General features: G+C 45.1%; 1 protein-coding gene across 2 annotated transcripts in view; it reads left to right on the top strand.

Moving 5' to 3' along the window:
• Window positions 1–24197, top strand: part of EYA2 (EYA transcriptional coactivator and phosphatase 2) — a 293919-nt gene that overhangs the window by 159478 nt on the left and 110244 nt on the right. The window contains exons 6-7 of one of the 2 annotated variants that reach the window (XM_030826397.1): window positions 18374–18441; window positions 20359–20536. The exons of the other annotated variant lie outside the window; for it this stretch is intronic. Coding sequence (XP_030682257.1) covers window positions 18374–18441; window positions 20359–20536 — 246 coding nt within the window. The remainder of the gene's footprint in view (window positions 1–18373; window positions 18442–20358; window positions 20537–24197) is intronic. 2 annotated transcript variants of the gene reach the window in all.

The following is a 24197-nucleotide window of genomic DNA, read 5'->3' as shown; positions in this document are numbered from 1 at the left end:
TCACGCAGTAAGAATTTGATAAGTATAAGTGATTATTATAATTACGTTTGAGAAAACCTAAGTTGTCTGTATGACAGAATGGACGGAGTTTGTTCATGGAGATTGTGAGGCACTGAGCATTGCACTCCCCACTTCTCCAACTTGACCCTGATGCCACCCCTGGCTTGAGGTGTTCAGTGAATATTTATGGAATAAATGGCATCTCATTCACATCTCTGTCTCCACTTTGAATGAATGAATGACACTGAGGAAATAGATCATGTCTCATTCATCGCAGTTTCCCCTGAAATTCATATACTGTCAGCGTAGGGTTGGTGATGAAAAAATATTTGTCAAATTCATGAATCCATCAGTTTCACTAATTCCGTTCAGCAGATCAGCACTGAGTGTCTACCCTGCACCAGGTGTTTCTGTGCATGTGGAGGGGGGGATGCTTGAGATAAGCAAGGTGTACTGAGTAAAAGCCTCCTCCCCTCTCAGATCCTTTTCACTAACTCGGATGGACAGAAAACGAGTACATTCACCCCTCTTTGCCCAGCACCCAAAACCTGACACCTGGGCAGCCCAGGATTTGACCCCAGGACATCCCATACAGAGTTCTTTCTGCTGCTGTGCCCCACGTCCCTCAGGTGTGTGATTCCGGGACTCACTTGGGGGACATGCAGCCAGTCTCCTAGCTATGCCAGGCCCTGCTTCCGTCTCTCTCTTGCTGTTACCTGTGAACTTTTGATTCAGTTTGGATTCTCGCACACAAGTAAAATAAAACCCAGCCTAAACTGACTTAATATTTTTACAGGAATTTGTGGTAAACTGCAGCTGTTACGGGCTCCAGAAATAGATGGATCCAGAGCTCAAACATGTCAGCCAGATTTGGTTCCTCTTTCTCTCTCTCTTTTTCTGTGTTCTACAGCTGTGCTTTGACAGACTGTGCCCTCATGGTGGCCAAGAGGCTGCAGCAGCTCCAGCCTCTTTACCATACGTCATCTTGAGATTCCCTCTCATTGGACCTGCCTGTTAGTTCAGGAGCACACCCCTAAAGCAGTCATTGTGGTCAGGGGACTATGATGCACTGATTGATCCAGGCTCAGTCACGTGATGCATCCCTGCCAAATTCTCACCAGGGAAGTGTAAGCCATCTCGAACCTCATTGCCTTGCATGGGACTGTATCAGTGAAAATCTCTCTCCAACGTGTATAACTTGTTTCAGAAACTCTGGTCATTATGGGTTACCATTCCCAAGAATCCCTCCAGAGGAGATCCTCTGTAGGAAGAATAGGTATTTGGTCTTGGGATCCACTGTGATCCCCTGATCTGTTTCCACCACACTGGGTGAAGGCAGATGGTCTGTCCCTCCCTATATTGTATCAGATCATGTCACACCCCTATTTAAAAGCCTTCGTCTCTGGAGATTCCCACTCAAATCAGAAAAAAACCCCAATGCCTTGCTGCGACCGCCTTGCGTGGGCCCAGCACCGTGCAGTTCCTGATGACCTCTCTGACCTCCTGTCGCACACTTGCCCCCTTATCCTCTCCTGAATTTCACTCACTCTTGCTTATTTCAGATCCTCACACCTCAGGGTCTTTGCACTTTGCTCTTTCCCATAACCTAGAATGTTCTGTCCCCACGTCTTCATGATGTAACTGGCTCCTTCCTAAGCATTTAGCAAATGCCACCTCCTCTAAGAAGTCTTCCAAATGTATTGATCCCCTGTTTAACTGAAATCAACAAACATAAATATTCAGTCCAGCATGTGCTCAGAGCAGCTCCACTCTCCAGCAACTCGCCTTTTTTTCCACCCCACACTGCATTTTGGACATCTCTCCATACCAGCACATGTGGACCGACATGTGACAGCTTTCTCATCTGCAGCAGGATGGCTCTTCCCGCCCCCGCCGCCCCCGCCACCCCTGCTCCTGCCATGGCATTATCCCGACTTGTGTGGCAGAGACACAGTGACAGGGCAGCCTATCTGAAATGGCGTTCTCAGGCATGCGGATTGTTTTATTACCAGTTAAATATGCTTTATGCTACCTGCGAATGAGGCCATTGTGACATTTAGCAACTGATTTGATTAAACACAGATGTGGGCTGGACTCCACGTGGAGCAAAGATGCAGGAAGACAGGCTCCGGGTGTGGGTTTGGAGTTTTTAAGATGGTAAGAAGGTGTCGACGACTCAGCAGCAGCAAGGCAGATGTGGACCAGGCGTCCTGTTGGTCTCGGAGCTGAAAACCCAACATGGGTGCCCCAGGAGCCTTTGTCTGCTTTGGGTTCTGCTGTTTGGTCCTATCTAAATTGTTTTTTTTTTTTTTTAAGCTTCCCTGGATGTTTTTGTTCCTATGAATTTTTTTAAATGACAAATTGGTGAAATGCTAGCATTTTTGACATCTTCAGTGGTGATTATAAAGACACAAAGAATTATCACCGTAGCTCCCGTTTGTTGAACATGTACTCTATATGCTAGGCTCCGGCCCTTGTACCCCACATCTCACAGAACCACCATCATAAGCCAGATAAACAAATTATGCTTAGCTCCACTTTACAGATGAGGAAACTGAGGCTTAGAAGTTCAACCATGTGTCCATAGTTATCAGGGAAAATCATGAGTTATGCCCGAATTCTCTGTTGTCTTCCAGCCCCTTCCAGGCTCTGAGATCCAAGGAGACAGGACCCTGCTCTTTCTCAAAATAGAAATCTTGGGGCTGGGCACAGTGGCTCATACCTGTAATCTCAGCACTTTGGGAGGCCGAGGCGGGCAGATTGCTTGAGCCCAGAAGTTCAAGACCAGCCTAGGCAAGAGAGCAAAACCCTGTCTCTATAAAAAGTACAAAACTTAGCTGGGCATGTTGGTGCACACCTATAGTCCCAGCTGCTTGAGAGGCTGAGGTGGGAGGATCGCCTGAGCCCGGGGAGGTTGAGGCTGCAGTGAGCCAAGATCGCACATCTGCACTCCAGCCTGGGTGACAGAGTGAGGCACTGTTGAAAGAAAGAAAGAGAGAGAGAAGGGAGGGAGGGAGGAAGGAAGAAAGGAAGGAGGGAGGGAGAGAGGAAAGGAGGAAGACAGGAAGGAGGGAAGGGAGGGAGGAAGGAAGGAAGGAGGGAGGGAGGGAAGGAAGAAGACAGGAAGGGAGGGAGGAAGGAAGGAAGAAAAGGAAGGAAGGAAGGAGGGAGGGAAGGAGGAAGACAGGAAGGAGGGAGGGAAGGAGGAGGAAGGAAGAAGGAAGGAAGGAAGGAAGGAAGGAAGGAAGGAAGGAAGGAAGGAAGGAATCTCAGCACATACTAGGCACTCAACAAAGACGTGATGGCTGAAGGAAAATGAATGAGCAGCTGAGTGAATGAAAGGTTTGCCCAGGAGGTGAGGGGATGGGGCAGGGCTTGCCAGCTGCAGCCAGGTCTTTGCCTTCACCACTTTGTATTCTGGGTAAAGAAAAGAAACAGAGAAATAGACTATGAAGCCTGGGATTTGTCCCTTTCTGGAACTTGGGCTGTGGTCAGGGTGCTTGAGTGGGTGAGTTTTGTAACAGGCTCACACCTCTCTACCCACTTGTGGCTTTTCCATTCTATACATTATCTGCTGACTCCTTTTTATATCACCCCCCCATCTCGTACCTCCAGACCTCTTCCACTTGCAGTCCTGGTAGGTTTTCAGCAATTTTATTTTCACATCAGCATCAGTAAGACTTTATTAAGATGGAGAATACATGCTTTGAGGTGTCACTGTGGAACCGGTACAGAGGTCCCTTTGCTATGGGAAAAGAAATTGTAAGGTGGAAGGGGGGGATGTTTGTTCACTGGGATTATCCATGAGGCCTCCTTTGCACTGCCGGGGCTGGCATGTCAGATCCGTGGGTGACCATGAGTTTACTGTAGGTTGGCCCAAAAGAACTAAGGCAGGCAGTGGCCTGTGTGACTTCCCACAGGTGTGTGGAGGCAGGACAGCCTGCTGGCTGGGAGTCAGGCTGACCTGCGCTTGAACCCTGCTCCACCCTTTCCCAGGAGGGACTGCTTCCTAGGGCTGTGGTGAAGATTAAACAAGATAATGCATGCAAACTGATAAGCGGTGAGGAAGATAGTAAGTGCTCAATAAAGGGAGGCTATTATTACTAGTTCATTAGTATTTCTCCAGCTGCTAATGCCAATAACTGAAAGTCTTCCAAGAGCTTGGATTAAGTTAATACCGGGTTTGGCCCAGGAAAAGGAGGAAGGGTTTGCATGGTAACTGTCACCTCTCCTTAAAAAGAGGAGGAAATCCCAAAGACAACAAGCCCAAGGAGGGATGTTTAGAATCATCAGTCATCAGAGAAATGTAGATTAAAGACAACAAATGAGATGTTAGTCCCATAGGTTGGCAAAAATAGCAAGTGGGATTATGCCAAGTGCCTGTAGGGGTGTAGGATGTGAGAACCACCTATGGATGGGGCACCCAGCCATTCAGGAAATTAGGTCTGTGCAACCTTGGGACCCAGTGGTCCCACTCTATCCCAGGTCCCACTATATCCTGAGGAAACTCACACACAGGCTGTAAAGGGGATGGGTGCGAGGGCGTTTATGGCAGCCTTGTTGGTGATGGCAGGAGAGAGAGGCCACACTGGTGCTGACCCTGGGGGAGTCAGTAGGAGAGATGTGAAGGACACACCTGGAAGGCCGGGTGTGGTAGCTCATGTTTGTAATCCCAGTGCTTTGAGAGGTCAGGGTGGGGTGATCACTTGAGGCCAGGAGTTTGAGACCAACCTGGGCAATATAGCAAGATCCCAATCTCTAGAAAAATAAATAGCCAGGTATGGTGGTGCACACCTGTAGTCCTTGCTACTTGGGAGGCTGTGGGAGGAGAATCAATTGAGCCCAGGAATTCAAAGCTGCAGTGAGCTATGATCGCGCCACTGCACCCCAGCCTGGGCAACAGAGCAAGACCTAGTCTCTTAAAAAAGAATGCAAGTGGTGGAGGAGGAGACATGCCCACGGCAACATAGGTGGGTCTTAACAACTTAATGCTGGGAGAAAACAGAAACCCCACAAAACAATACACACAGAATTTACAGAAACAAATGCCTGCTCCCAAAACACTAGAGCACATTTTGCACTAATGCACAGACAAACAAGAGAATATGCAACAGGCACACCAGAATTAGTGCCTATGGAGTGATGGGGAATGACAGGAAACAAATAAATAACAAGAGGGGTCTTGGGTGGGCTCACGAGGAAAATGTACATGAACCGAATTAACTCTGCCTTAGCACCCGAGGTGCAGGATGGTGAGCAGGGAGGGACCAGCTTCTGAGGCTGTCCACATAGTTTCCCACGCTGGGAGGGCCACAGTTCCTGGGACATAAAGAATCCCTCTGTCCTTTGTATAGTAGGTATAAATCTCAGACTACAGGCTCAAGGGACCAGAAATAAAACTTTATTTTCAGCATTTCAATGTAATTTCTATTTCTTTTGTTTGTTTGTTTGTTTGTTTGTTGACATGGAGTCTCACTTTGTCTCCCAGGCTGGAGTGCAGTGACGTGATCTTGGCTCACTGCAACCTCCGCCTCCCGGGTTCAATTCTCCTGCCTCAGCCTCCCAAGTAGCTAGGATTACAGGCGCCCACCACCACACCCAGCTAATTTTTGTATTTTTAGTAGAGACAGGGTTTTGCCATATTGGCCAGGCTGGTCTCGAACTCCTGACCTCGTGATCCACCTGCCTCGGCCTCCCAAAGTGCTAGGATTATAGGCATGAGCCACTGTACCCGGCCCATAATTTCTATTTCAAGCCACCATTCTTCTGGGAAAGTGAGAAAGTTTCATCTTAGTCATTCGGGGATTTCCCCAAACTCTCCAGAATTTTGGCCACGGTTCTGGAATCTTAATCAGTGCTAGTCTATTTGTAGTGCTGAAGGCTCATCTGGTTCTCTGTCATCGGGACCCAGGCACTGTCTTGGTCTAGGAGGCCCCTTTGGGTATGGGACTCTTCACGTCTGTGTCTTTGCCACATTGAGGACACAGGAACCTTTCACTATTCTGTCTTCCTAGAGCAGAGACCACAACCTGGAAGCCCGCAGCCCCCTCCACACTACAAACACAGTTTTATTTATTTTGTTTTGTTTTGGGGTTTTTTTGGTCCAACTAATTTGTATTTGTTACCTGCATTTAAAACTCAGGAGATTTTTTATACAAATCCAGAAGCCCTGGCTACATTAGACTCACATTCTTATGGGGCAGAGGTTGGCTGGAGTTGAATAGTGTTCTATCAGTGAGGAATGCTTTTAGCTGCAAGTAGTAACAAGCCCAACTAATATTGGCTTAAACTATAATCACATTCATTGTGTATTTAACAAGAACTCTCTACCCCAAGGTTAGTTTGGCAGCTCAGTTATATAATCAAAAATCAGATTCATTTTATCCTTCTCCCATTTTGGCCTCAGCATATAAGCCTTTTGCTTCTACTCTTCATGGCTTCGTGGCCCAACATGGCCGCAGTCACTCCAGGAACATCCTCACATGACTCAGGGGAGGAGGTGTGGGGAGTGGAACCAAAAAAAAAATCTTTCCCAGAAGCCCCCTTGGCCAGAACTAGATAATATGGCCATTCTGAAGAAGGATCCAGCATCACATCCTGCAAGGGAGGCCAGGAACGCAAGACTCAGTCTTCATCAGCCTGGACAGAGGGAAGCTATCAGGGGAGCGAGGAATCAGGCATGCCTGCTGGGAGGCCAAGTGGTATGTGCCACAAACCGTTGCTCCCTAAATACAGCTTGGCATTCCAGTTTGCCACAGTCCCCACCATCCCCTGTTGTTCCCCAGCACTGAAGCCGTCTATCACTGTGCCTGCAGCACCTCCTTCCCTCACTGGTGTCACTTGCTGCGCCTGTAAGGTTTGGATGCTGCCGGCCTCAGACTTTTCATGCACAGAAGTGAAGGGTCCACAGCTGCTCATTTCATCAATCTCTTTCTTTTTTTTTTTTTGGAAATGGGGTTTTCCTCTTGTTGCCCAGGCTGGAGTGCAATGTTGTGATCTTGGCTCACTGCAACCTCTGCCTCCCAGGTTCAAGTGATTCTCCTGCCTCAGCCTCCCGAGTAGCTGAGATTACAGGTGCCCGCCACCATGCCCAGCTAATTTTGTATTTTTAGTAGAGATGGGGTTTCACCATGTTGGTCAGGCTGGTCTCAAACTCCTGACCTCAAGTGATCCACCCGCCTTGGCCTCCCAAACTGCTGGGATTACAGACGTGAGCCACCGCGCCCGGCCCATCTTCATCTCTTTACTCTCCTTCTTCCCTTGTCTCTTGTCCTACCCCATTTCCCTAGCCTTGAAGAATTGCCCTCCTTTAAGAAAACCAGGACTGGCATGGTGGCTCACGCCTGTAATCTCAGCACTTTGGGAGGCCTAGGCAGGAGGATCCCTTGAGTCCAGGAGTTTGACACCAGCCTCGGCAATATAGCAAGACCCCACCTCTGCAGAAAATACAAGAAAACATTAGCTGGGCATGGTGTCACGTGCCTGTAGTCCCAGCTACTCGGGCGGCCAAGGTGGGAGGATCACTTGAGCCCAGGAGTCAAGCCTGCATTGAACTATGATGGCACCACTGCATTCGGCCTGGGCGACAGAGTGAGACCCCGTCTCAACTAAAAAAAAAAAAAAAATCCCTCTTAATTCATGTTTCCTACTAAGCCGTTTTGCCTACCTCAGTCTAATTCACAGTTGGTTCACCAACGGCAGCCAGTCCACAAACAGTTGCTGGTCTACAGTAACATAAATATGGAACTGAGAGAAAAAGTGAGAAATGTTTACAGCAATTAGATATGGCCACAGCATCCAAGCACGTGAACCTGCGCTCATCTCATTGCACAGGGTGTAGGCAAGTTTGGGACTGTTGCATCACAGAGCCAATTGCCTGTGCTGTGAGTTGCATGCTAATCACGCGTTGTGAACCACATCTTAGTCCCCAAAGGGTTAGACATTTGAAAACGGATTCTTCCCCACAGAGCTGAGAAACACTGGCGTACACCTCAGGTCCTCCCAGACTCTCAGGAGGACTTGGGAACTCAAGAGCCAGGATAACTCGTTTCTGCTGTTCCTTCTTTCCACCTTGCTGTTACCCCAGCTTAGGCTCCATGATCCACGATGGGACTGTCTGGGAGGAAGAATCCCGAGGCAGCATCTCAAAACATCACCCTGACACATTTGCCTTCCTGCCTGAATCCTGGGCTCACCTGCCACCTCTCACACGTGACAACATGGTGAGGAATACCTGGTGCATCGTGGACGTCCAACTGTCCACCTTGGACCACCACCCCGGGAGCACTTCCTCAGCAGAAAAGTTGAGGAGAAATTTCCAGAAAACATACACATCCTCAGCATTTTCTTGAGTATCTGTCCGTTAAACATATCCATCTAGATATGATTTTTAAATGGTCTAATCCACCATGTAAAATGGGATCTGGAATTGAACAGGCCCCTCCGGAGTGCCCCGTTGGACTGCACAGCTGGGGCCGAGTTCGCAGGGAGGTCACCCCAGTATCGCAGGCAGGCGCTGGCTCTTTTATGCAATTATCTCCAGTTGTTGGGGAAACAGGAAGGCATGGCATCAGGCTCTGGGATCGGTGCAGAAAACATGTTTGCTTTCCAAGGTACACGTAGCTGCTCTCCTGGCACCTGTAATAAGGGAGGATGGCTCTTTCGAACTGAAAATATTTTGAAGATCCCAAGTCTCACCCAGATTCTGAGCAGCTCTGGCACATGAGCTGTTTTGTGATCTCAGATCTCAGGGGTTCGTGTTGCATGGGAGGGCCAGGCCCAGCTTGTCCTCCCTCTGTCCAGAAGAGCCTTCTGCAGTGAATCTCAGCAGCCTGGTTAACGTTGAGTCATAGTATTGCCAATAAAAGGAAAGAAGAATATGGAAAGGGGGTATGCAGTTGGTGCCAAAGGGAGAGGGAATTGTTCCCTCAACTTCGGAGTGGGGCTGAAGGCATCTTTGAACCTCAAATATAGTCCCTTCTCTTGGGCCTCAAGGTGTAGGTTGCCCAGGAGTGTGGCAGAAGGCAGGGGTTCTGATCTTTCTGGGCCTTTCTGTGCCCTTCCTTTTGCTGCCAAAGCCTGGGAGACAGGCCATGGGGACAGTGTGGGGAGGTAGTGGGAGCAGTTTTGTTTTTTAAATTAAGGTAAAATTCCCATAACATGGAATTAACTATTAACCATTTTAAAGTGTACAACGCAGTGGCGTTTAGTGCATTCACAATGTTATGCAGCCACCACCTCCAATTCCAACACATTTTCATCGCCCCAAAAGGAAACCCCATAACCTTTAAGCTGTCATTTCTAATACTCCATCCCCCAGCCCTGGCAATCACAAACCTACTTTTTTTGTCTCTGTAGACTATCTTATTCTGGATAGTTTATATGAATACAAATCCTTCAGTATGTGGCCTTGTATGTCTGGCTTATTTTATTTGGCATAATGTTTTTTGGGTTTATTTGTGTGTGTGCGTGTGTGTGTGTGCGCGTGTGCGTGTGTGTGCGTGTATGTGTGTGCGTGTGTGTGCATGTGTGTGTGCGTGTGTGTGTGCGTGTGCACGTGTGTGTGTGTGTGCGTGCGTGTGTGTGTGCGTGTGTGTGTGTGTGTTTTTTGAGACAGTGAGGCAGGAGAATAGGGTCTGGAGGCAGAGAACCTAAAGCCAATTCGTGCTGACTTCCTAGAACTGAATCAAAAGGAAAACCCCACCTCTGCATACCCAAGTAACAAAAGAATCAGAGGCTACTCCCTTCGCAACTCCCTGCCCCTTTTCCACTGTGTTGCAGATGAAAAGGAGAAAGTACCTCTGATTGTGGGCCAAGTCTTCATTTGCATAGGTTATAACTTTGTAATTTTACTTCAGCCTCTGGTCCTTCCTTGCAACCAATCAGACTGGCCGTGGGCCAAGTCTTCATTTACATAAGGTGTAACCAGATAACCAATGGGAAACCTCTAGAGGATATTTAAACCCCGGAAAACTCTGTAACCAGGACTCCTGAGATGCTCCCACTCTGTGGAGTGTAATTTGGTTTCAATACATCTGCGCTTTTGTTGCTTCATTCTTTCATTGTTTTTTTGTGCATTTTGTCCAGTCCTTTGTTCAAAATGTCAAGAACCTGGGCGACTAATAGTCAAGGCCCTCCACCGGTAACAACAGGGTCTCACTCCCATTGCCCAGGCTGGAGTGCAGTAGCGCCATCTGGGCTTGCTGCAGCTTCAACTTCCCAGGCTCAGATGATATTCCTACCTCAGCCTCCAGAAGAGCTGGGACTACAAGCGTGCACCACCATGCCCAGTTAATTTTTTGTGTTTTTAGTAAAGATGGGATTTCAACATGTTGCCCAGGCTGATCTCGAACTCCTGGGCTCAAGTGATCCACCCTCCTCAGCCTCCCAAAGTGCTGGGATTATAGGTGTGAGCCACCATGCCCAGCCTCATTTGGCATAATGTTTTCAAAGGTCATCCATGCTGTATGTAGCATGTATCAGAATTTCATTCCTCTTTATAGCGGAATAATATTCTATTGCATGGCTGAACCACATTCTGTTTATCTGTTCAGCCATCAGTGGACACTTGGGTCATTTCCACCTTTCAGCCACTATGAGTAGTGCTTCTGTGAACTTTTGCATACAAGTTTTTGCTTAAATACTTGTTTTCAATTATTTTCGATATAAACCCAGAAGTACAATTGCTGAGTCATATGGTAATTTTGCATGTACCTTTTTGAGGAATCATCCAATGTTTTCCACAGCTTTTTATGCACTGTTTTACATTCCGCCAGCATGTATGAGTGTTCCATTTCTCCATATCCTCACCAACACTTTTTTCTTTTTCTTTTTCTATCTTTATTATGGACAACCTAGCGAGCGTGAAGGAGCAGCAGTTTTCAGCCCAGACACTCGTGTTGGGTCATGGGACCTTTCCCATTCTGAGTTTCTGTAAACTGAAGGACAACGCCCATCTTAGAGAGTAGACAGCAGCATCACATAAGTCACTGTACATAGCATCCCCAGCACAGCGTCCAACATGAGCTATGCTGTTCACTGGGGCACTGTATTAGTCTGTTCTCATGCTGCTAGTAAAGACATACCTGAGACTGGGTCATTTATAAAGGAAAGTGGTTTAATTGACTCACAGTTCCACATGGCTGGGGAGGCCTCACAATCATGGTGGAAGGCAAAGGAGGAGCAAAGTACGTCTTACATGGTGGCAGGCAAGAGAGCATGTGCAGGAGAACTCCGCTTCATAAAACCATCAGATCTCATGAGACTTATTCACTATCACGAGAACAGCATGGGAAAGATCTGCCCCCATGATTCAATTACCTCCCACCAGGTCCCTCCCATGACATGTGGGAATTATGGGAACTACAATTCAAGATGAGATTTGGATGGGGACATAGCCAAACTGTATCAGGTACCAAGGCCACCTCCAGGCATCATATTACCCAGTGCTTCTCATTCTCACTGTCATGAAGGACAAGGGCTTCTTCCCTCATTTAGCATAAAATAAAGATGAATCACCAGAATATGTATTCTCAGTAGGGGAAATATCATCCCAAGAAGGGAAAAAGTGGTCCCTGGGAGTGGAGCAAAAACACATACACATACCAAAACAGATATATAGTCTAACTATAATAGTAAAATTTCATGGGAGGTGGGGCAATTAGAGGAGAAAAAAAAACTGTAAAAGAACCCTGGAGAAGGGTGGCAATAATGAAAAAAAGGTTGAGAAACAGTGAAGTTTAAAGCAAGTTAAATTTGTTTAATTTTTATTTTATAATTTTTAATAAATTAAAAGCCTGATTTTTGATTATTAGATTTAACAGGCATAAAGTACTGTATTAAATTGCTCTGGAGGTTTAAATTTCTCTATTTATCTCAGACTGGTAATAAACACAGTGCTTTCAATTTCTCTGTTTATCTCATCAAAGACTGGTAATAAACGGTTTGTGAGCAGGCGCCAATCTGCGGTCCACAGCTCAGTAGTGCTGTGCAGAAGCATCACTGCATATTCGTCTATCTGGAATTATCTCACTTCCTTATGTATCTGTTCATTTGACTGTTGTCTGTCTGTCTTACCTGAATGTCAGTGTCAACACCATATCTAAAACGGTGCCTGCCACACAGTGATATTTGGTACATCACTGGAAATGAGTTGTTGAGTGCCTGAGGGAATGAATGAACAAATGAATGAATGAATATCCACTTAAAAATTGTTTTGTTGGCTGGGCATGGTGACTTACACCTGTAATCCGAGCACTTAGGGAGGCCGAGGTGGGCAGATTGCTTGAGCCCAGGAGTTCAACACCAGCTTGGGCAACATGGCAAAACCCCATCTCTACAAAAAATTAGCCAGATGTGGTGGCATGCACCTGTAGTTTCAGCTACTCAGGAGGCTAAGGTAGGAGGGTCACCTGAGCCTGGGAGGTCAAGACTGCAGTGAGCCATGATCATGCCACTGCACTCCAGCCTGGGCAACAGAGTAAGACCTTGTCTCAAAAAAAAAAAATTATTTTATGGAGTCAAGCACTGGAGGCTACTTTTATTTAAAACCCAAGAAAACCAATCAACCAAAAATGGTAGCAGTTCTCTGCCTTTGACAGAGACTCAAAATAGCAATGTCTCCAACAAGAAAGAAGTGTATTTCTCTCTCACCTAAAAGTCCTAACTAATGTGGCTGTTCTAGTCTGCAAACATGATGGGAGTCCAAGCTCCTCATGTCTTGTTGCTCAGCTGCATGATCCAAGATGGCCCCATTCCATGGAGAAAGAGAAGCCGCCACTGCCCTTCAAAATTTACTCCTATCCCCTTGCCTAGAACTCATCATGTGGCCACATTTAGCCATAGGGACGCTGAGAATTGTAGTTTTTATTCTAATCAGCCATGTGCCCAGCTTAGAAACAGATTCTATTAATATGAGAGAGAAGGAGTGAATCAATATTAGGGGACCCTCCAGGAGACTTGCCACCATCACCTTAAGAGGATGTTTTTTTTTCATCTCATCCTTGCCTTCCCTCACTGGGCATTGTACCAGCCAGAAGGAAGAAAGAGGTCAGTGTTTCACATTCCAGCACCAAGCCAGGTCCGTTTGTCAAAACCCTCCAGAGACCACATCTTGTGGCACAAGACTTCCGGGGCCACATGCCCCCTTCTTCCTGGGTCCTCTCTGGCACAGGATGGATTTCTCACTGCAGGCACTCTGTGGCTGCCCTCACGCTGTAGTTTGTTCAGCTGTCCATTCTTCAGCTGACCCTGGGTCACAAAATGAAAATAAACAAGAGACTATTTTGGAGAAAGCATACCAAGGGACAAGACAATGGCCTGTTTATTTCCAAACCTGCCCTGAGTCATCATTCAGAAGGTTGATGCAAAAGAAAAGAGAAATCAGAAGAGAAAACACTGCAGTCAGGAGTCTTCTGAGACAGGTGGCTTCCTAAGCATTTGCAAGTAGGGTCACCATGGTAACCAGAACCAAACAGATGACCTCGAATGGAATAGACTGACCTAGACTTTCTGCTAAATGTGTCAAGACATTGAGGACAGAGTGGGATTCCCAGCCTGAAGTTTAAGCTGTGCTATAGTCAACAAAAATTTAATTGTACATTTTCAAATAACTAGAAGAGTATAATTGGGTTGTTTATAACACAAAGGATAAATGCTTGAGGTGATAGATACCCCATTTACCCTGATTCGATCATTACACATTGCATGTCTCTATCAAAATAGCTCATGTCACCCATAAATATATACACCTACTATGTACCCACAAAAATTAAAAATTTTTAAATTAAAAAAAATTTTTAATGTAACAAATGAACCAAATTGTATATTGAGCTGCTGGCACAACCACATAGAGAGGAACTATCTTAAATGACTTTATTTATACATATTTTTATTCTTTTCCTTTTTCTTTCTTCCTTCCTGATGTTTCCAGCTTTTTTATCCTTTCCTTTCTATGAGAAGAATTTCCTGTACCCATTCTTTCTGGGTAGAGCTGTTCTAACAAATTCTCTTTGTTTTCCTTCATTTGAGGATGTCTTGATTTTCCCTTCATTCCTGAAGGATATTGTCTCTGGATATAGCATTCTGAGTTGATGTTTCTTTTCCTTAATCCCTTGAAAAATGTTGTGCCATTTCCTTCTGGCCTCCATGGTTCCTGATGAGAAATCTGCAGTCATTCCTATTCTTTTTCCCTTATTCTGGGACATTTTGTTTGATTAATAAATGAATGAATAAAAGAATTAATCTCAGCTTCACAGCCTACCAGCTTTATGACTTGGGAAAAGCTCCATTCCTAAGCCTCAGTTTCTCTGTATAGAACATGGGAATGGCAATTATATACCTTCCTCTCAGGATCGATGTGAGGATTAAGTGCAGTTATATACAAAGTGCCTAATACAGTGCTTGGTGCATAAAGCACTCAATAATCTCAGTGGAGTGAATAAGTGAATGCATGCATGAATTAATGAACTAATTAATGAACTCAGTGTCTTTGTGTAGAGAAGCCATGTGCTGCCATGGAAAGGCCCTGAGCTGGGAAGCAGGAGACAGGCTCAAGGCCTTCTCTGCTGCCAAGACCAAAGCACAGGATCAGCACTGTTTGCCTTCCCTCTGTGTGCCTCAATCTCCCCATTTGGACCATAAAGAATTTGGCATGGACTATTGGTTCCCAATTCTCAGTATGTACTAGAATCTCCCAGGAAGGTTTGTTGTTGTTGTTGTTGTTGTTGTTTTCATATACTGATGCCTGGCCCAACTCTAGACTAACTCAGATCAGACTCTGTGGGAAGGGCCCTCAGACTGCATTTTTGTTTTGTTTTGTTTTTCATTTCAAGTTCTTTGGGAGATTCTGATGCAGAACAAGGGTTGAGATCCTATGGTCCCGATGGATCTATCATCTTGGATAATTTTAGAGGTGTTGTGGTTCCTTTATTGTCCTCTTATTTCCTCCTACCTCACCCCAGGAAGTAAGTTTCCTGGAGTCCACTGTGCTCATTTTAGCCGCTTTATAAAAAGTAGCGTGGGCTCTAGAAGCTTCTTGTTTGATGTAAGTCACCGCTCATTTGAGTAGCCATTTGTTTTCTAACCAGCAACTAGTGTGAATGTTTAGAGATGTGCCTGCAGTTGTGCGGTTGCTGCTTTAAAACCTCTGACAGCAGTCCATGCCCCTTCAGCAGATGCAAACCATGCTCCAGGCTTCCAGGTCCTGAAGCATCCAGCCCCAACTTTCTTAATCTGACCTCATCTTATAAAAGAAGTCTATTGATTCAGTCCCATTCCTACCAAAATCCCAGATGGTGTTTAGTAGAAACTGGCATGCAAAGTAACTAAAAGCCAAACAACCTTGAAAAAGAACAAAGTTGGAGAACTTATACTACCTGGTTTCAAAACTCATCATAGGCCGGGCACAGTGGCTCATGTCTGTAATCCCAGCACTTTGGGAGGCTGAGGCAGGTGGATCACCTGAGGTCAGGAGTTCAAGACCAGCCTGGCCAACACAATATAACCCCATCTCTACTAAAAATACAAAAAATTAGCTGGGCATAGTGGCAGGCACCTGTAATCCCAGCTACTTGGGAGGCTGAGGCAGGAGAATCACTTGAACCTGAGAGGCGGAGGTTGCAGTGAGCCGAGATTGTGCCACTGCACTCCAGCCTGGGTGAGAAGAGTGAGATTCTGTTTTTTTAAAAAAAAAAAAAATCACCATAAAGCTTCAGTAATAAGGATAGGATGGAATTGGTATAGGATAGATAAATCAGTGAAACAGAGTAAAGTCCAGAAGTAAGCCTTCTCATTTATTGTCGGTTTATCTTTGGCAAAGGTACCAACTAATTCAAGGGGGGAGGAAATGGGTACCCCCTTCTCCATGATGTGTTTATAACATATTTCATGCTTGTATCAAAACATCTTATGTACCCCATAAATATATACACCTACTGTGTACCCACAAAAATTTTAAAAAATAATAAAATCAGTGGGGGAAAGGATAGACTTTTTATAGTGGTCCTGGAACAACTGTGTGTGTGTGTATATATAAACATATATATATACATATATATATATATGAAAAGATGAATTTAAGCCCTTATTCCACACTGTACACAAAGATTAACTTAAATTGGATCATAGACCTAAATACAAGAACTAATACTGTGAAATTTCTAGAAGAAAACACAAGAGGAGATCTTTGTGACCTTGAATTAGGCAAAAAAAAGCAAAATGCATCAAAGAAAAAAAATCAACAACCTACAATTTTTTGCTCTTCAGAAGACACCATTTAGAAAAAGACAAGCCACAAACTGGGAGATAATATTCACAAATCATGTATCTGATCAAGGACTTGTGTCCAAGATATATAAAGAACTCTTATAACAGTAATAAGAGGTCAAAACTATTTTTAAAAAAGATTTGACTAGGGTTTGATGGGAAAAAGATTTGAGTAGATATTTCATCAAAGAAGATATGTGAATGGCTAAAAAGCACATGAAAAATGCCCAACACCATTAGTCATTAGAGAAATGCTACTTAAAACCACAATGAGATACAACCACATACTTAGTAGAGTGGCTGTAATCAAGAAGACGGAAATGACCAAGTGCCGGAGAATCGAGAACTCTCATGCATTACCAGTCAGAATGTAAAATGGCACAGCCACTTTGGAAAACAGTTTGGCCATTTCTTTTAAAAGGTAAACATATGCTTACCATACAACTCTGTAATTCTACTCTTAGGGATTTGCCCAAGAGAAATGAAAATATATATCCATACAAAGACTCGTATGTGAATGCTTATATTGCATTATCCGTAATAGCCCAATATTGGATGTTGTACATCTATGCCATTGTGCATTGTTGTTTAATGGGTACATAGTTCCAATTTTACAAGATGAAAAATGTTCTGAAGATGAATGATGGTGATGAGTACCCAATAATGTGGATGTAGTTAATGCCACTGAACTGTACACTTTAAAATGGTTAAGATGGTAAATTTTATGTGGTATATATACCACAATTTTTAAAATAAATAATTTTTATTTTTTATTTTATTTACTGTTTTCTAGAGACAGGGTCTTGCCCTGTTGCGCAGCCTGGAGTGCAGTGGTGAGATTGTAGTTTACTGCAGCCTTCAACTCCTAGGTTCAAGCAATCCCCCCACCTCAGCCTCCGAAGTAGCTGGAACTATAGGCATGCGCCACCACACCTGGCAATTTTTTTTTTTTTCCAAGACGGAGTCTTGCTCTGTCACCCAGAGCTGGAGTGCAGTGGCACAATCTCGGCTCACTGCAACCTCCGCCTCCCGAGTTCAAGCAGTTCTCCTGCCTCAGCCTCCTGAGTAGCTGGGATTACAGGCACACACCACCACGCCTGGCTAATTTTTGTATTTTTAGTAGAGACGGAATTTCACCATGTTGGCCAGGTTGGTCTCGAGCTCCTGACCTGATCCTCCCGCCTCAGGCTCCCAAAGTGCTGGGATTACAGGCGTGAGCCACTATGCCCAGCCAATGTTTTAATTTTTTGTAGAGACAACGTCTCACTACGTTGACCAGACTACTAGAGTGGCCATAATCAAGAAGACTGAAACTACGAAGTGCTGGAGAATCTAGAACTCTCGTGCATTCCTAGTAAGAATGCAAATGGCACAGCCACTTTGGAAAACGGTTTGGCCATTTCTTTAAAAAGTGAGACACTTAAATGACCAAACTCCAGGGCTAAAGTGATCCTCCCACCTCAGCCTCCCAAAGCATTGGAATTACAGAGGAATTTGAGGCCACCACACCTCGCCTCAAATTTTTAAAAAAATTATTAAGGACCAGGATCTGGGTAGTGGGCACTATCTCACTTATTTCTCACCACAGCCCTTTGAAAAGGACACCGTTTATTTTCCTCATCTATCCAGGAAATTGAGGTCCAGAGAAATTTGGTAACCAAAGTCACAGGTTCCATCCCAGCCTGACAGACCTCAAAGACCCCACCTGGCCACGGCACCCTCCTCCTGCATGTTCCTCTCCGACTGTAAGAAACCTAACCTGGCTCCTGGGTCTGGGCCGCCAACATGCCATCCAGATGGAGGAAGACCCAGAGACTTAGGGGCCACGTGAGCCATAGCCACAGCCGCATCAGCAAGCACTTGGAAGCACCCAGGAGGCCGTGGTGATGCTGGTGGTAGGCGTCGCCAGAGGATTAGTGTCAACAAGTCTCACCTGGGTTGCTTTGGGACTGCTGATGTGAGGCATTACCACTAGGAACCAGAGCTTCTGCCCAGCTGTCACCCTTGAAGCCACATGGAGGGAGGTTCATGAAATGCTAACAATTGCTTTAAAAAAAAAAGAAAGAAAGAAAAGAACCCTAACCTATACCCCTGTTCCTCCTTCCCACAGGCACGACAGGGTTCTATCAAGGAGGAAATGGACTGGGCAACGCAGCCGGATTCGGGAGTGTGCACCAGGTAGACATGGCTCCCTCCCGATTCTTTCCTCAGTTCTTTCTGGAACTATTCCCCTTACATCAGGGCACCCAGAGAGCCCACGACACACACAATTCCCACTGGGAACCTGTCTCTTATTCCCTGGGTTTGGAGACTACAGGGGTAGATTGTGCAAAAGGCTGCTGGAAGGACACAGTATACAGGCAGAGACGTAGGAATTGTTAGAAGATTCCTGAGATGCCATGGAGATCTACTAGTATGTTCCATCTTGACCTGGACTCAGGACACCCATTGACTGTTGAATCTCGTATATATCAGTACAAACGGGTGGGTTCTTTCACCAGACCATGGGGTTCTTTCACCAGACCATGGGCTTCTCAAGGGGGACCGTACATCTTGCTCACCTCTGCATCCCCAGTGGTGACAGCCCAGCGCACAGTGGGGGCTTTATAAATACTTGTTAAATCGAGCAAAGTCAACTCTATATAGGTAAATGTTCGCTAGTACTTTGATTCTCTTGGTGTCACTTAAAAAGTGAATTAAGAATTCGCATCTGCTAAAGGTGTACAGTAACTCTGCTGTGTGTACACCTTCCCTGTAAACCTAAAATTATTTCAAAACAAAAGGTTCACCTGATTTCAGGCTACCATTAAAACAGAACCACCCTGGGGTAGATGGGCTTTAGGAATATTTAACATATTTAGAGCTGAGGAATACACAAATTCTTTTCCAGTGAGAATCTAAATAATTTAAAACTTAGCAAATGTAAAAATTGTTTCATGTATTTTTGCATTATTTCTAATGTACTATGTACATAGATAAAATACTTGTAAATAAAACAGTACTTTTTAAGATGTGGTTCTTAACCCTCTATTTCACCATTAAATCTGTGTTTTTCAAAAACACTGACCACCCCCGCCTACCCCCAGGAACTCTGACTCCTAGCTCTGGGGTGGGGCCCAGGAAATAGAACGTTCCATGAGTTCCGTGCAGGGTTGAGAAGTGCAGGGTTTGGTGATAGTGGGGCAGGATATTTGAAACAATGACTGTTGGAGAATTGGAATCGCTGGTCTGCTTAAAGCTTGATCAAAGGTGATTGGCAGCTATTGAATTGATCTCCATGACTCCCTCATAGAATATTCTGGACCCCTAATGCTGTGTAGGTGCTGCTGTATTTGCACCTCCTCCCCATGAACATAAAATGTCACCTGGTCTCCTGGGTTTGTGTGTGTGTCGTGTGGGTGTGTGTGTGGTCTTCCAGGTTTGTGTGTGTGTCATGTGGGGGAGGGGGCAGTGTGGTCTTAATTGTTAATGCATTTGTTTATTAATTTAACCAGTATTTGTTGAGTTACTGCATATACCAGGCACTGTTTCAGGTGCAGAGGATACAATAGTGACCAGGACAGGTGCCGTCAGGGCCACGTCTATATCCCTTAGGGTGGCCTGCGGACCTCCAGGTGCCAGCATCTGCATGCCTGGGCCAAGGGGCTTTTCTAGAACCAGTGCACAGGGCAGGCAGGAAGTGCCTGGGAATTAAAGCCCCCTGGGAGCAGCTCTCGAAGACCAACAAGTTGATGTATAAACCCCTCCGCTCCCTTGACCCGTGGGAGAGGCAGTTCTGAGATGTGGATTTTAGACCATCTCAGCTTTTCCTCACAGGGCTCATCTCTGGTCACTATCATAGAAGCACCTGTGCAGGCTGCTGTCCTGCATGTCTCACTTCCTCGCTCCCCTGCTGGTGTCTCCTTCACCTTCCAAACAGCCTCCTTGCACTTGAATCCTTGCCCCGGGGTCTGCTTCAGGGAAACCAAAATGAAGACAGTTCCTGCCCACAGAGAGCTTTTATTCTAATGGAGAGACAGAGTGGCCAGGCTGACCAACGGCCCGAGCCCAGAAAGGCTTCCTCACGCATGTCCTTGGTTTGTTTTCTCTTCCCAGGACTATCCTTCCTACCCCGGCTTCCCCCAGAGCCAGTACCCCCAGTATTACGGCTCATCCTACAACCCTCCCTACGTCCCAGCCAGCAGCATCTGCCCTTCGCCCCTCTCCACGTCCACCTACGTCCTCCAGGAGGCATCTCACAACGTCCCCAACCAGAGTTCCGAGTCACTTGCTGGTAGGTGCAGTCACTGGTGGGGCCCTTCATGGCTGTGGTCTGAGAGCTTCTATGAAGGAGGGACCCGGACATGGGTCCCAGTTGTAACAAACAGGTTACTCAAGGGTCATTCATGGATGTGGCCTGAGAGCTTCTCTGAAGGAGGGACCCGGACATGGGTCCCGGTTGTAACAAACAGGCTCCGAAGGGCTAAATCTGTCTCTCAGACATGTTTTGTTGGCCTTTCTGTTTGTGCATGTGTTTAATTGCATTTATGTTTAAAAGTCAGAAAATTGTATAAATACCTAAAAATTCTATTTTCTGGCTTCTTTTGAAAGAAGATCTGGCCATAGTAGCCACATTCCCAAGGAACACTGCTTGGTTAAAACTAAGTGTGTCTGCTCTTTTTAGAAAGGACACACCCAATTCCACATCTAGCTAGCTTACCCCATGTTCATTACTGCCTGGCCCATGTAGGCCTTGGAGTTGATGAGTCCTGGTAGTATTTATAATATTACCAGCCGGGCACGGTGGCTCACACCTGTAATCCCAGCACTTTGGGAGGCTGAGGCAGGTGGATCACCTGAGGTCAGGAGTTTGAGACCAGCCTGGCCAACATGGTGAAACCCCATCTCTACTAAAAATACAGAAATTAGCCTGAGTCGTGGCAGGCACCTGCAATCCCAGCTACTAGGGAGGCTGAGGTAGGAGAATCGCTTGAACCTGGGAGGCGGAGGTTGCAGTGAGCCGAGATCGCGCCATTGCACTCCAGCCTGTGCAACAAGAGTGAAACTCCACCTCAAAAAATTAAATAAATAAAATATTACCCATCTGTTTCGTGCTGAGCACATACCTGTGTGGTCTTCTCTAATCATTTACTTATATATTTATTCAACAAATATTTGTTAAGCTCCCACTGCATTCCAGGCTCTCCCTTTAGTTTGCAAATAAAGTGCTGTGTAGAGTTAAGCTTTGCAGACAGGAATCAAATAATCATACAAATACCTCATTACAAACTGCGATAAGGAAAGGCATAATCCTCACGAAAACAGGTTTATATTATCCCCACCCTTTTTCTAGGTAAGAACAATGAAGATGAGAGTGATAAGGAGCTTGCTAGTAATTGGTGGAGCTGGGATCCAAACCCCAGTTTGTTGGCCCCCATAACCAGCACTCCTGCTATGTACCGGCCGTACACAGCCAAGAACTGTGTACACAGCCTGGCTGTGTATGGCCAGGAATATGTTATCTAAAACCCATTTGAGAACAGAAGGCCAGAGGCTTTCAAATGTTGATTCTTTGTCTAAGAGGGGTTCAAGTATAGCGACTCAGGGTCCTCAAGAAGTATACAATCCTTCAAAACATCCTTAAGCATGTTCATTATTTTTTCTTTCAACTTTTATTTTAGGTTCGGGGGTACACATGCAGGTTTGTTACATGGGTAAATTGCATGTCATGGAGGTTTAGTGTACAGATAATTTTGTCACCCAGGTAATCAGCATAATACCCACTAGGTAGTTTTCCAGTCTTCACCTTCCTTCCATCCTCCACCCTCAAGTAGGTCCTTGGGTCTATTGTTCCCGTCTTTGTATCCATGTGTACTCAATGTTTAGCTCCCACTTATAAGTAAGAACATGTGGTATTTGGTTTTCTGTTCCTGTGTTAATTCACTTAGGATAATGGCCTCCAGCCCCATCCATGTTGCTTCAAAGGACATGATCTTATTTTTTATGGCTGCTTAGTATTCTATGGTGTATATATACCACATTTTATCCAGTTCGCCATTGATGGGCATCTAGGTTGATTCCATGTCTTTGCTATTGTTAATAGTGCTGCAGTGAACATACACATGCATGTTTCTTTATGGTAGAAAAATTTATATTCCTTTGGATATATACCCAGTAATGGGATTGCTGGTATATATCCAAATGGTAGTTTCATTTTAAGTTCCTTCAGAAATCTTCAGGCTGCTTTCCACAGTGGCTGAACTAATTTACATTCCCATGAACAATGTATAAGCATTCCCTTTTCTCTGTAACCTTGCCAGCATCTGTTATTTTTTGACTTTTTTAATAATAGCCATTCTGATTGGTGTGAGATGGTATATCATTGCGGTTTTGATTTGCATTTCCCTAATGACTAGTGATATTATTTTTTCATATGCTTGTTGGCTGCACGTATGTCTTCTTTTGAGAAGTGTCTGTTCATGTCTTTTGCCCATTTTTTAATGGCGTTGTCTTTAAGAATGTTTGTTTCTGATGGCACAATAGTTTTAGCAAACCCTTTTGATTAGCCAAGATTTTTTGGGTTCAAAAGATATAGAAAATCCAATTCAAACGAGTTTAAGAAAAAACAAATGAATTTTTAGGCATATCTAACCAAGATGTACAAGGGTTTAGGGCTAGGTCCAGGTGTTCCAATGATAATGTTGAGACTTAGTTTCTCTCTTCCTTCTGGCTCTGGATTTTCCTGAGTTCATTTCATTCTCAGGCAAGCTCCTCCCCTCTGGTGACGAAGATGGCCACCAGCTACCCAGAGCTCAATCCTGTCTGCTAATCCATCCCAGCAAACATAGTTCCTCCTTCTTAGCCATTCCTGCAAAAGTCCCAAGTAAAGCTCCCATTGTCCCAGCTTAGGTCACATGTTCGTCCCCAAACCAATCTGTGTGGTCAGTGGAATGGAATGCTGGGATGAAGCAGCAGACTTTGGGCTCATGCCTGCAGCTGGAGCTAGAGTTGGGGTCAGCCTCACCTCAACCACCAGGGACTGAGAGTGAGGAAGAGGTGATCACCTCAAAAAACCCAGAGCACTGTAACTACAAGAAGACAGAAGAGACACTGGGTGAGCAAAAACAATAAATGTCCACAACCTTGATATGGATCCCACCTACACTATGAGCAACATGTGGCAGAGTCCATGTCCTGACCCCTCTGTGGTCACAGAACTTGGTATGTAACATCCCTGTGCAACTAACACACCAGCCTATGGATTCATTCATTCATTCTCCAGACCTGCTATGCACATCTCTTTTACAAGATGGTTTTGGCTTATCAACATTAAATAACATGGCAGCAATACATTAGAATGTCAGTAGATATCACAGAGTTTTGTTCCTTTGTCTTCTTTTCTGAGACCTATTGATGTTGTAGGGCTTTGCCGAAGCTAGGGTAGCACGATGGTGTGGAAACAGTCATCAACAAATATTAATTGGTTGATTGTTAGAAAAGGAAGAATAGGGAAGGCCCACCTGTTTTGTTCCTGGGATTCTTGGTGTGGCTACTGATTTTAGCCCTTAAATTTTCCATCACTGGGAATGAGTGAGTTATCCTTGGTTTGATGACAAATGGAGACAATATGGCAAAGCATGTTAAATAAAGTCAACTTTTTAAAAGGTTTAGAGCTTCAGCATTGATTTTGGTCATTGTGATCCCATCCCAGAATATTTAATGATGCATAGTACCTATTTAATAACTTTATTTGAAGAGTTTGAAGTTTAACAAAGTTTTTCTGTCATCATCTTGAATTATCTTTAGCCATCCTGATTTGCAGAATGTGGTTCTTCCAATCTCATTTCAACAAAGGAGAGAAAAACAAAACACTGATGAGAAATTAGGGCAGAGAGGAACTATAAGCAGGAAATCATCAAGTAGATGCCACTATCCATCTATAATTCAATGGTGAA

This window comes from Nomascus leucogenys, chromosome 13 (assembly GCF_006542625.1).
Source record: "Nomascus leucogenys isolate Asia chromosome 13, Asia_NLE_v1, whole genome shotgun sequence".
In the NCBI taxonomy this organism is placed as follows: Eukaryota; Metazoa; Chordata; class Mammalia; order Primates; family Hylobatidae; genus Nomascus; species Nomascus leucogenys.
The sequence above is the reverse complement of the archived record's forward strand: the minus strand, read 5'-3'. Positions and strand labels throughout refer to the sequence as shown.